General features: G+C 38.4%; 1 protein-coding gene across 14 annotated transcripts in view; it reads left to right on the top strand.

Annotated features, from left to right (window-relative positions):
- The window catches only part of CCDC158 (coiled-coil domain containing 158), an 83,180-nt gene that overhangs the window by 23,748 nt on the left and 45,404 nt on the right, over positions 1 to 14,028 (top strand). For all 14 annotated transcript variants that reach the window (XM_059887788.1, XM_059887791.1, XM_059887790.1 and 11 more), the window contains 8 exons: positions 88 to 197; positions 311 to 638; positions 995 to 1,071; positions 2,004 to 2,114; positions 3,174 to 3,288; positions 10,376 to 10,495; positions 11,398 to 11,595; positions 13,196 to 13,678. In XM_059887788.1, the coding sequence (XP_059743771.1) occupies positions 88 to 197; positions 311 to 638; positions 995 to 1,071; positions 2,004 to 2,114; positions 3,174 to 3,288; positions 10,376 to 10,495; positions 11,398 to 11,595; positions 13,196 to 13,678 (1,542 nt within the window). The remainder of the gene's footprint in view (positions 1 to 87; positions 198 to 310; positions 639 to 994; positions 1,072 to 2,003; positions 2,115 to 3,173; positions 3,289 to 10,375; positions 10,496 to 11,397; positions 11,596 to 13,195; positions 13,679 to 14,028) is intronic.

Genomic DNA, 14,028 nt, shown 5'->3' with positions numbered 1-14,028 from the left:
ATTGGTATATAGATTTTTGGAAATTACTAGCTATAAGGAAATAGGTTCCTCTGATGAAGACTAATTTGCAGGACACTTTTTTTCCAGAGCAATGAATTGCATGAGAAACAAAAGTTTTACTTAAGACAATCAGTCATTGATTTGCAAACAAAACTTCAAGAGATGCAGATGGAGAGAGATGCCATGGCTGACATCAGGTTGGGCTTCTTTACCTGGAATTATTTTAAAATTTTACTTTTTCTAGAGTAAAATCACTTGTGTGAATCTGAGTTTTATCAATATTATTTCTTTTCTTTCATTTATTTCATAGACGAAGGGAGAGTCAGTCCCAGGAGGATTTACGAAATCAGCTTCAAAATACAGTTCATGAACTTGAAGCTGCCAAATGCCTTAAGGACGATATGCTGAAAGATAGCAGCACACAGATAGAGCAGCTAAGAAAGATGGTGCTTAGTCATGAGGGAGTGCTTCAAGAAATCCGATCAGTCCTAGTTGACTTTGAAGAAGCCTCAGGCAAGAAAGTATTTGAACATGACAGCATGTCTACCATCCACTCCCGAAACATGGCCTCAGCTATTAGTAAAGTCCTAAGAGAATTAGACACAGAGATTTCTTATCTTAAAGGGAGGATATTTCCAGTAAGTGGTGAGAACACTATGTCAATTTTATATTAAAATTCATTAAGACAATAGTATAAGGCATATAATTTTCTTAAACTCTTCAAAGTAAGCCAAGTTCTCATTTTTGTTTTCTAAAATAGTGGAAGTTACTTCCAGAGTGGTCTTTCCTAATAAAGGGACCTAAACTTGTCTGTATAGTTTCATGAGTATAACCACTGTAAAAGATTTAATAAAATACAGTGATAGAATGTATCTGATTTTAGTATTCCTTCTATCTGCGTCTTTCTAAAGCATTCCTTTAGTTAGAAAATCTCTAAATTTTCCAGGCTTTAGATTTACCAGTTCGTCAATCAATATTTCTTTTTTATAACCAGGTAGAGGATCAGCTTGAAGCACTGAAATCTGAATCACAAAACAAAATGGAACTACTTCTTCAACAACATCAAGATCGGTAGGTTTCTGGCTGAGGTATAGAAGATCATAGTGAAACTATAGCACAAGTCTACGATCTCTCATCAGCAATTCCAATATCTAAAAAGCTCTAAAACACAGATTTTTTTCCCCCCATAGATTTGTAGGAAACTCATGTTAATGAAAAATTTATTCTGACACTTATTTGAAAAGTAGGGAAGATGTCATTCAAGACTGTTGCAAAAGGTGTTTGAATTAGTGATGAGGCTCAACTCCCAGTCCAACATGGGCAAATGGGGATTCATAGCCAAGAAGCAGGGTGAGGGGGTCATTGGGTGGAAAATTACTAGGAGGAGGCATGGGGTGTGAGGTTCTCACTAAACTGACTTAGCAAAGTTCTTACTAAGCCTAGGCTTCTAAGTGCCAAGAGGCATCTGACTACAATTTGGTCAAGGTTAGATACTATGTCAGTTTTGTTGGCAAAACCTAATCTGAGCTAATGTTAAGCTTTTTATAGTCTTCATGATTTACTGTGAATATTTAAAAACCTACCATTGCATTAGTGATGTCTGGCTTCTGAGACACTTCCATAGATCTCTCTGGGGAAGTCACATGATACTTAATACTATTCTTTATTACCATCATAATATTTTTTAAAAATTCTGAATTCCAAAGCCTGACTGGCTCCCAAAGGACTTGGATAAAGGATTCTGTATCCAGCTTAAATACTTGTCATCAGTTCAGTTCAGTTGCTCAGTCGTGTCCGACTCCTTGCAACACCATGGACTGCAGCACGCGAGGCCTCCCTGTCCATCACCAACTCCCAGAGCTAGATACTTGTCATAAAAAGAATAATATAGACAAAGCTAAAACAAAATACCAAATGTGAGTGTTGAAAATCATTAATTTTTAGAATAATTCATTATTAGGCAAAATCTGTATCAAATAACTATCACCACATTCTTTCTATAGGATTGAACAGTTAATAAGTGAACATGAAGCTGAAATAACAGGACTCACCGAGAAAGCTAGCAGTGCTCGGAGCCAAGCCAACAGTATCCAGAGTCAATTGGAAATCATTCAGTATGTGTGTCCTGGTGGTTTGAAGTTGATAGCTATTTATCTTCATTTTATTTTTTGATTTTTGTTCTAAGATCTTTTTTTTAAATGCTTAATAGTTGATTCTACAAGAAGGTGAAACTTTTGTAACATTCAAGTAAATGGAAAAGATTATTTAACATATGGATAATACTTTATAACCATATCAGAAGTATTATGGCAAGTATTTGGGCCTCTTGGGGTTTGGATGTTTTAATTTTTGTCTACATTTCAACTGATTGGATAAAACAAACACACACTATATATCTGTGTGTGTGTGTGTGTGTGTGTAGATGGGCTTCCCAGGTGGCTCAATAGTAAAGAATCCACCTGCCAATGCAGGAGACACAGGAAACATGGGTTTGATCCCTGGGTCAGGAAGATCCACTGGGGGAGGAAATGGCAAGCCATTCCAGTATTCTTGCCTGGAAAATCCCATGGACAGAGGGTCCCAGAGGCTATAGTCTATGGGGTCACAAAGAGTCAGACATGACTGAGTGACTGAGCATGCACATGTGTGTAAATATATATAAATTATACATATAAGTCAATGGGTTTGCAAGGAGTCAGACATGACTTAGTGACTAACAACATACAAATAATTTTATAATTTGCATTCCCATGTTGAAACTTTTTATATGGACATTTTTAGTCATACAGAGAGAAAATTGTAAAATGAACTCCTGTGTATGCATCATCTATGTTTAACAGTTAACATTTTGAACTTAAGCCTTTAGTAACCAATTTGTAAGATAAAAGACTAGTGGCTATATTAAATAATTAGTGAAAGTAAAAGCTAGAGCGCCCTTAGGTATCACACTTACTCTTAGTTCGCTAATTGCCCTTGTTGTTCAGTTGCCAAGTCATGTCCAATTCTTTGTGACCCTGTGGACTGTTGCACACCAGGCCACCATCTCCCAGAGTTAAGCCAAGTTCATGTCCACTGAATCAGTGATGCCATCCAACCATCTCATCCTCTGTCATGCTCTTTTCCTTCTGCCTTAGATCTTGTTTGCTCTTATTCCCTCTTTAAACCCTTCTTAGAGAGCAAGCAAGAAACCAAAATTCAATGTATATGCGCCAACTCAGTGACCTGGAATCTACTGTTTCTCAACTACGTTCTGAATTAAGGGAAGCCAAAAGGATGTATGAAGACAAGGTGAGTTTAAATTTTGCTGTTCTGCTTCCAGAGACTATTATACACAGAATCAATTAGATAGTTTTTAATGGTTTATTTGAAAATGAGGAATCAAAGCAACCATTTAAAATTAAAAGCAGTTTAGAAGATGGATGCTAAATATCTACATGTTAAATTATAAACAGTGTTTGCCCAAATCAGTTTGTTCTTAGAAAAGTTTCCTGCATACTTCAAGTTTCTAAAAAATTAAAGGATAACATCATTTAAATTACTGCTACAGTGTTTAGCTTTTGCAAGTACTTGGCACCAGCTGATCTCCCCTTCCCACTGAATACTTTAGGCTGTTTCTTTCCTTACTTCAATTCCCCCTTATTAATCATTGTGAAGCTTACAAACTGAATTCACTTCAAGATTACTCTGAATAAAAAATAATTAGCAAGCTAAATCTTTATCTCTTACCACACGGTTCCTATTAAAACTAGACATTAATTAATATTTACTACAATATTCTGTTCTCTCAGTTTCCATAGCTAAAAAGAAACTATTTTCATTATCAACCAATCTTTTGGAGCTTAGGTTTTTGTTGATTTCAAGGACACAAAATAGTATCCTGTTTTGTGAATACCACCTTTCACCTCCAACATGCCCTAGTTTGGAAGATAAATCCTTTAGATAATCATCCTACCTATAAGAGAACCTCAGGTCTAACCCCTTATAGCCAATTTTTTTACTCCTTAGTTGATTGGGAAAAAATAGAGTATAAGAAAGCTGACAGATTTTCTTTATAACATAATCCAGTTCTACAGTGTAATGATACAAGGGGAAAAGCTCCTTATGGGAAGAGGCAGTTGAAAAATTGCAGCACTAATTCTTCCAGATATTTTCCTGCCTTTGGGCAACCCCTCCTTTCATTATCACTGTCACCCCTGTGCTGGTCACAGGAGGGGGCTCTTTCTCCTCGGTTCTCTAGTTCAAGACTTCAATTTTAGTTAGTTGTTGCAGAGCTAAAAGTAGGATAGAAAATTTAGACATGATCTTGCTATAAAGGTCTAAACAATAAAGAGTAACATGAAACTGTATAATCTCAGTTTTGAGATTTGGATCCTCTACAGGGCTTTCAAACATTTTTGATCTCTACCCACACCAAGAAATCTAGTTTTCCATATGATCTAGTGCACGCAGATACAATCGAAGTACACTTCACAAAACAATACTTACGACACTGGCTTTTTTTCTTCTCTTCAGATACTGATTTGACGCCCACTAAAATTGATTTCACGTTTTCCTGGTGGGTTGCAGTGTGAACAGCACTGCTCTCAAAAACCTCTTCCTTAGCTCTTGGCCTTGATTCTTCTGGGGGGTCATTTCAACCACTGCCACCTAGAAGTAGCCTTCAGGAGCCTTAGACTTCTTAAAGGCTAAATCCAAGAAACAAAAGCCCAGACAGAAATATTTGTTCTTTCCTGCTTCTCTGAGGCCTGCCTTTTGTGTTCAAGTTCAGGATGGACTTTTCCCCTGAAGATGGAGAACAGGAATATCCACCCCATTCTGGGCAGATCAAGCCTATACAATGACTGATATTCATCATACTCAACCCATTCTGAAAAGATTTAATTTTCATTGTTTATTGACAAACCCTTTGAAAAGCCACAAAATACTAAATACTAAGACTTGACTCACCTCTCTATCTTACATAATTTGAAATTAATATAGCTTTCCATTTGTAATGTTGCTTGGAAACAGCCTCTTCATAAGCTGTCACCCAATTGTTTGCTAATCTGCATGTTTCTGATGTATAACACTGTGCTGATCAACCTAAGTTTGGGCATGGTAGGAGATTTTAACAAATACTGACATCTTAATGGTACAAAAATAGTTTTTGTTTTTATAAACACCTCTCTCTTTAGCATTGTAGAAGCATTAGCCCCAGATAAATGACTGAAACCTTTTATATGAGGGTTTTGAGGTCATATAGATACAAACATAATACTAAAATCATTGTCTTACCTTGCTCTATTGTAAACAGTTGATCATGAAGAATTTTTACAGTCTTAAACAGTCAACATTATTGGAAAAAAGGGGGGCATATTAGTTTAATTAATTTTAATCCAGATCACTGAGACTTTTAGTAAAACGTATTAAGCCTAATTGAGTTGGCACCTAGGATCTCTATCAGATCAGATCAGATCAGATCAATCACTCAGTCGTGTCCGACTCTTTGCGACCCCATGAATTGCAGCACGCCAGGCCTCCCTGTCCATCACCAACTCCCAGAGTTCACTCAGACTCACGTCCATCGAGTCAAGTGATGCCATCCAGTCATCTCATCCTCTGTCGTCCCCTTCTCCTCCTGCCCCCAATCCCTCCCAGCATCAGGGTCTTTTCCAATGAGTCAACTCTTCGCATGAGGTGGCCAAAGTACTGGAGTTTCAGCTTTAGCATCATTCCTTCCAAAGAAATCCCAGGGCTGACCTCCTTTAGAATGGACTGGTTGGATCTCCTTGCAGTCCAAGGGACTCTCAAGAGTCTTCTCCAACACCACAGTTCAAAAGCATCAATTCTTGGACGCTCAGCCTTCTTCACAGTCCAACTCTCACATCCATACATGACCACAGGAAAAACCATAGCCTTGACTAGATGAACCTTTGTTAGCAAAGTATTGTCTCTGCTTTTGAATATGCTATTTAGGTTGGTCATAACTTTCCTTCCAAGGAGTAAGCGTCTTTTAATTTCATGGCTGCAGTCACCATCTGTAGTGATTTTGGAGCCCAGAAAAATAAAGTCTGACACTGTTTGCACTGTTTCCCCATCTATTTCCCATGAAGTGGTGGGACCGGATGCCATGATCTTCATTTTCTAAATGTTGAGCTTTAAGCCAACTTTTTCACTCTCCACTTTCACTTTCATCAAGAGGCTTTTGAGTTCCTCTTCACTTTCTGCCATAAGGGTGGTGTCATCTGCATATCTGAGGTTATTGATATTTCTCCCGGCAATCTTGATTCCAGCTTGTGCTTCTTCCAGTCCAGCGTTTCTCATGATGTACTCGGCATAGAAGTTAAATAAGCAGGGTGACAAAATACTCCTTTTCCTATTTGGAACCAGTCTGTTGTTCCATGTCCAGTTCTAACTGTTGCTTCCTGACCTTCATACAAATTTCTCAAGAGGCAGATCAGGTAGTCTGGTATTCCCATCTCCTTCAGAATTTTCCACAGTTTTTGTGACCCACATAGTCAAAAGGCTTTGGCATAGTCAATAAAGCAGAAATAGATGTTTTTCTGGAACTCTCTTGCTTTTTCCATGATCCAGCGGATGTTGGCAATTTGATCTGTGGTTCCTCTGCCTTTTCTAAAACCAGCTTGAACATCAGGAAGTTCACGGTTCACATAATAGTAACTTGCTTTAGTCAAGGAACACTGAGAGATGATTATCCTGCCATGTAAATACAGATTTTAATGTACTCTGACCTGAGAAGCATTTAAAATACATGGTGTAAAAAAAAAAATGCATGGTGTAACTAAGCAAAGAAGATCAGACACATTAATGAAAGTATTTTATTTTGTGTTCATGAAAATTTCTATTGTTATGAAATGTTTTTGTTGTGATAAATTGAATGTAGAATTAAAAAAAAAAAAGATTCCTTTGTTTAATTTCTTTTATTTTCATTTACCTTGACATTTAATAGGCTAAAGCCTATTAAAACCTTAAAATCTTAAATAAATAAAATCTTAAAATTGTATTTTTCCACTGCTGCTGTACATTTAATATATACAATATATACTGCCCAAATAACAATAAGGAAAAAAATACAGCTATGATTAAAAGCGAGATTTGTGGGAAGAGAGACTTATGATTTAAGAGTATATTGATATTATACATCAACATATTTTATGAGAGGCAGGCAGTGTTAGTATTTTCTCCTGAGGGTCAGATTCCTTCAGAAAAAATATTTATTATTTTTAAAAATTGATTACATCACAGGTCTGAACAACTTTCCCAACTAGAATGCATAAGTATAGAGAAAACTTGTTTAGCCAGACAAATGTCTCTTCAGATAAGCAAAAGTATTTTCATACTGATGAAAAGTGGTATTTCAAAGAAGACTGTAGACATAGCTTTCAGACATACAAAAGTGTCTTACTGTAATACTTTTTCTATTCTTCTCTTTCCATTTTAGGAGAACCTCCAGAATTCCCCTTTACGAATTTGGACCAGTAGAAGCTGTCACTATTGGCTCTGTAGATTTGGCTTTACTCTTAACTTTCGCTTTTTGATAACAAAAATATCTCACAGTCTTGATTCTGAGTTTACTTTTCCTACTTTGAAAGCATTTGGGGCTGAACTTCCTACTCAAAAAGTGAAGTTGTAGTAGCACTGGCTGGAGCTATACCCTGTGCAGGGAGATTCTATGCAAATCTCTGCATAGTTCTGCCAATGCACCTCTATGCTGACCAGCAGCATTGCTTATTATCCCAGAACTGTGTATTTTTGAGCACAGAAAATGAGATAACAATTTGGCACAATTGGTGATATCTAAAATCACTGTACGATTATAATGAGATCCCAGTACTTATTTGTCCGGTGATCTAAAACAAAAAGTAGATTCATAGATGGTGAAAGGGAAAACCAGTGCTGCTATTTAAAAAGAAACGAAAAAGAAAAAAACTAATACATCTCAGATGTCAGTATTTATTCTGAACATTTTAAAAGGCTTTTTCTTCATAGTGTTTTTTTACAGCTGTTTGTATCAGCTCAGCTGCTACTTCAATGGTTTTCCCTTTCACTCTCCATTTATCTTTTTGATTGATTGATTAATATAAATATTTTTACTTTTAAAAAGTGAAAGGTAAAAGCAGAGCTATAGCAGTTGAGTCAGTACTGACAACTACAAAACTAATGTTCCTGCGGGGTCTGGAGGAACATCTGATACTTAGATGGAAAGATACAAGTTGATTCTTTTTCTTTTTTCTTTTCAAAATTTGGTCTAGTAGAATTTAACATTAAATGATTATCCAGAATTTCTTAAAAAGTGAAAACAGACATAAAATAGCAAGTCTTAATTTAAGCTTTTAAACCACACAAATACTTTGCTCAAAGATAGAAATGGTTTTACACCAGACTAGGAGTCTAAAATGTTCGTTTTAGTCATATGAGTAACTTTTAAAATTGAAAGCATTCTTGTTAAATTTAGAGCTCAAATATGGTTCCTTTGAAAATACAGAATTTCAGCTTTATTAATACTGATCTTACGTGAAAAAATATTAGAAGCAGAATTGAAAGGAATTTGAAAGATCATCTATAATACTTTTTTCTAATTATAGATGTATAATTTAGACTCAAATTACAGACTCAGAGAGCTTATGTGACAGAAGCTGGTTCAGAACCAGGCTGTTTGACTCTCAACCAGATCATATTGCCTTTCTGATCACATTTGTTTAACCAAAGTAAGAGTTGATGTTTTTTTCCCTCAGTATTCTTAATGTCTGTACTAAGTGTACTGAGTTAGTCTTTCCTAATAATAGTAGAGCTGAAGAGGTTGTTTCAGCTGATAGTACTCATTTATCTTAGGAAGCTGCTTGTGTCCCTGAGGATGAAATGTTATAGGAGCACAAGAGTGAAAGCACTTTTTTATAGGATTATTAGAATCTATGAGCTCATTTCTATCGGTCACCTAATGTTTTACCTAATTCCTGTGAAATACTTTTTGTATAAAACATGGAATCAATTACAAAGTCAGTTTTGAAGTATATCCAATGTAAATATTAAAATTTATATTCATATTCCTGTAGGTTGTGATACTACTCTGTTGGTAAATGTGAAACTATTTGATAGTCCTGTATTAGTATGCTCTTAAGTCATGTATGTATGTATGTAAATAAAGACATATATATGTATACACACCCATCTATGTATTCATCCTTACCATTTATCAGAGATAGTTGCATATACATGTTTATATGTAATATAATTAACATATATGCACCAAATTAATAATGAAGATCTTAAATGAACTTAGACCAACTTAAAATAGTGTCACGAAATGTTAGTCTTGCTCGTATGTTCTCTAAGAAGATTTAATCACATTCCATCCAAACCAGTCAGTAAGTTTTATTCTCGACTGGATTTGGAAGCCTGTTCAGTAGATGCCTTAGAAGTAAGGAATATGTAGCATTTATGCAGACATGAAAGATTTGTTATTATTGGAAAGTGGTGATGAAATGTTATTGTAGGTATCACATTAAAGATCAGGTATCACTATATAACAGTATCAGTAGTTTTTCATTACTTTAATATCTGGGTCTAAGTAGTGAGTTTATGTAGCTGTGCTCAAATATAAACTCAGAATCTCCATTGTCTGAGATCTTAACCTTGTAGCCTGAAGCCCCAGGTTAAGAGCTGTAGAGATGATGTTTACAGCGATGGCCCTTCTGGCATATGTCATAGAAATGCATGGTCACACAGATCTGACAGCTGCCTGTCTGTAAGAGAGAACTACATCTATACAGTTCTTTAAATTAGTATTCTTATCCCATTTGATAGTTAGAAAAAATGAGAATTGTATTATTTTATATATATATATATATATATATAAATTTGTGTATCCTTCCAAAATAGGGTGACTAACAGTGACAATAACTATAAACTTGTTACCATTCATTGTTTTATAGTCAGTGCCTTTATTTTTGAAACTGATGTTCTGAAACAAAATAGCACTTCTAAGTATAACATAGTTAATTTGTGTGGGCTACGTAGAATATTCTTTATGCCACATAAAGCTTCCTTAAATACCAAAGTATAGAACTCATTTTCACAGAAGATAGATTTTGAATAATGTGATCATGAGAGTGACATATTACAGACAATGGCTAAATCTCACAGTACCAAGTATTTCATTTTGGTCAGTTTGGCTGAATTCTACATAGATTTTAAGTTTAGAAAACTTTGCAAAATACATGACAATTTTGTCTACAAAATACATCACAAAATGAACTCTTATTTTTGCCCCTCAAATGATACCATTGCCTCAAATAATACTGTTTGTTTTCCAAAGACTATATTTATTTTATATTATTCATTGACGTAGTCAGATTGATTTGTGCTTTCCTTGTAGATAGAAGAGCTGGAGAAGCAGTTAGTTCTCGCAAACTCAGAGCTAACTGAAGCACGGACGGAACGTGATCAGTTCAGTCAGGAATCTGGAAATCTGGACGACCAACTTCAAAAGCTCTTGGTAAGAAGGTGCTCTGAAATATGAATGAGATTAATTCTGGGAAGTTTTACCACAGTATTTCACAAAACTAGTTTAAAATTCCAAATTTTACAACATGTCTGTACATTTACACACAACACAGCATCCTGGACACTATTCAAGTTTTACGTGTGAAATATAATATTGTATACTTTAAGCACAACTCTTAGGGCTTACAAGTTGGGTGAAGGTGATCTTTGAACAGCCATAGTCTTTCCGTTAGGTACTGTGTTCTGCTAAACTGAAGTAGGGTTGAGCGTTCATTTCAAAGCCAAACAACATTCAAAACACATACAAATCATGTGTAAAGAAAAGTTAAATGCAAATTTAGGTAAGAAAATTTTTGTAGGAAGAGAAGAGGATTCCGACGGTGGTGAAGCAGCTTCTGCCCTCCGTTAGGGGTACTACAGGCTGAGAAATTTAGGAAAGGTGATGTTGGTACCCCTTCCTGTGATATTTTTTAGGGTTCCTGTAGAACAGGATTCTCTCCCCACCAAACCTTACCTCAGGCTACAAGGCCCTCAGCTGCCGGAGAGTCCTTCACAGGCTAACCAGGGCTTGATCAGCACACACTCAAGGGAGAGCTGACTCTAAAACTGCGGGATAATCCTCACTTCTCTCCCTCCTGTTGCATGTTTCCCAGCATCCTCATATCTAATCTGGGGTCTAGTCCATTGAGAGTTACTTGTAATGCTAGAAATTATAAGTAAACAAAATGTTAGTTTTCTATGAAATCATTGTTTTTTATCTAAAATAATTAAGAATCCAATTCCAAATCGAAGTCTTGTCAAATCACATAGAAACTCCAAAGATGATGTAAGGAGAAAAAGAGTTTGAAAACCAATGTGTAACACGAGGGGAAAGGCTGACGTCCCTTCTTGTAGGCCGACCTACATAAACGAGAGAAGGAGCTGAGTCTGGAGAAGGAGCAGAACAAGAGGCTGTGGGACCGGGACACGGGCAACAGCATCACCATCGACCACCTGCGGCGGGAACTGGACGACAGGAACATGGAGGTGCAGCGCCTGGAGGCCTTGCTCAAGGCCATGAAGAGCGAGTGTCAGGGCCAGATGGAGCGGCAGGTGAGGCCGGGCCTCCCCCGGCGAGAGCTGTGGGCTCTGAGAGCAAGATATATAAACTGGGTGTTTATTTCTATGGTTCCGACCTCTTGTTAAATTTCAGATGTTAAACTTCATCTCGCTTTTGTCCATTGTTGAGTAATGAAACTCCCATCCAGTGGCCTTTTCATTTCACCTGGAAATTGGTAACCTAATAATTCCTAGTAATAGACAAGCATCAGACCATAGGGAGATCTGAGCTTCATCTGAGATCTGTGGCTCAGATGTAAAAGAATCTGCCTGCAATGTGGGAGGCCTGGGTACGATCCCTGGATTGGGAACATCCCCCGGAGGAGGGCATGGCAACCCACTCCAGTATTCTTGCCTGGAGAATCCCCACGGACAGTGGAGCCTGGTGGGCTATAGTTCGTGGGGTTGCAAGGAGTCGGACACGACTGAGCAACTAAGCACATAGGGAGATCTGAGGAAAAGCAGTGTTGAAGGTTTCCAGTAGATTTTTTTGTTTCCCCTTCCCCAGAGAGGCTTTTCCCTCCTCACCTCCCAGGCTGATGAGGAATGATACATATGCACTCCAGTTCAGCACACCAGGAGTGACATGTGGAGTGCTGTGTGAGCACCAGTGTACCTTCAAGACAGGAAGCACATAGTTCCAATGCCTGCCATAATTGCCATGGAGACACAAAAAGCGTCCCACAAAGAGCTTCCTCAAATGAAAAAGCAAACCAAAGGGACCACCCTTGGCTGAGACCCAGGCAAAGCCATCTTCCTATTCACTGGTCCAACCTGGGCAGGAGGAAAACTGCAAGGAGCACGTGGAGGTCAGAATCTTGCGCTGTGCTGTGCTGAGTCGCTCAGTCGTGTCTGACTCTGCGACCTCATGGACTGTAGCCCACGAGGCTTCTCTGTCCATGGGATTCTCCAGGCAAGAATACTAGAGTGTGTTGCCATGCCCTCCTCCAGGGGATCTTCCCAACCCAGAGATTGAACCCAGGTCTCCCGCATTGTGGGCAGATTCTTTACCATCTAAGCCACCAGGGAAGCTGAAGAGTACTAGAGTGGGTCGCCTATCCCTTTTCCAGGGGATCTTCCCAACCCAGGAATCGAACCAGGGTCTCTTGCATTGCAGGCAGATCCTTTACTGTCTGAGCCACCAGGGAAGCCCAATTAGAATCTTACTCTTCTCCAAACAAGGACCAGAGAATGTGAATGTACATTGGATAAAAGCCATCATTCACTTTTCCCTCAAAGGTGGAATTAAGGAAGAGGGAAACAGAAAGGATAGCTGTCTTCACTCTTACCCCACTTCCCACTGTTGCCAGTGTCATCCTAATATAAATTGCTGTGGAAAACTTCCTCAGAGGACACTAGCCGAGCTCGTCCCCACCCTACAACACCATTCTGGATGAGCATTGTTATTTAATTAAGGTCTCTCCACCTTGATCTAATTAACACAAGTTTGTCTGCTGTCTGTATGAAGTTCTGAGAGCAAAACAGTTGGAGGTACTGTCATATTCATGATTTCACTTTCTTGAGCTAACTTGTCAGATCTCTTGAGACCTCTCCCTGTCTGCCTAAATCCATGAAATTCTTCTTTAACAATCAGATGGCAGCCATTCAAGGAAAGAATGAAAGTCTAGAAAAAGTGTCCTCCTTGACTGCTCAGCTTGAATCCACCAAAGAGATGCTCCGCAAAGTGGTGGAAGAGTTGACAGCCAAGAAGATGACCCTGGAGAGTTCGGAGAGGACCGTGTCGGACCTGACAGCTTCCCTCCAGGAAAAGGAGCGAGCCATCGAGGCCACCAACGCAGAAATCACGAAGCTGCGCTCCCGGGTGGACTTGAAGTTGCAGGAGCTGCAGCACCTGAAGAATGAAGGGGATCACCTCCGAAACGTGCAGACAGAGTGTGAGGCCCTCAGGCTGCAGATGGCAGAGAAGGACAAAGTGATCGAGATCCTGCGACAGCAGATTGAGAACATGACGCAGTTGGTGGGCCAGCACGGGCGGACGGCCGGTGCTATGCAAGTGGAGAAAGCTCAGCTGGAGAAGGAGATCAATGATAGGAGGCTGGAGCTACAGGAAGTTAAGGTCTGTAGAGTGTCTTGGTGGTTTAGCTTCTGAAATATCTTTTTTTCTCCCATAAGTCTGACCTAATTGACCAGAAGTAGGTTCTGTAAAGATAGTTATAGACACTCCAAAATTGTTTGCAAGTGTTTTTGTCAGTGTGCATGTGTGCTTTTGTGAGAAAGTTTCCACACTTTTCTTAAATTCCACAAGAAGTGGCCCCCAAATGGTTCAGAAGTGCTGATACAAAAGAGAAAAATCAGAAAATCCAGCTTCTTTATGAAGTCTGTCCTGATCCCGTAGTTTGAGAAAGCATTTTGTCCCCATTCAGACAGACCTAAATTTGAACCCCATCTCACCACTCGGTAACTGTA

The sequence above is a fragment of the Bos taurus genome, chromosome 6 (genome assembly GCF_002263795.3).
Source record: "Bos taurus isolate L1 Dominette 01449 registration number 42190680 breed Hereford chromosome 6, ARS-UCD2.0, whole genome shotgun sequence".
NCBI lineage: Eukaryota > Metazoa > Chordata > Mammalia > Artiodactyla > Bovidae > Bos > Bos taurus.
This window is presented reverse-complemented; position numbering and strand designations above follow the sequence as displayed.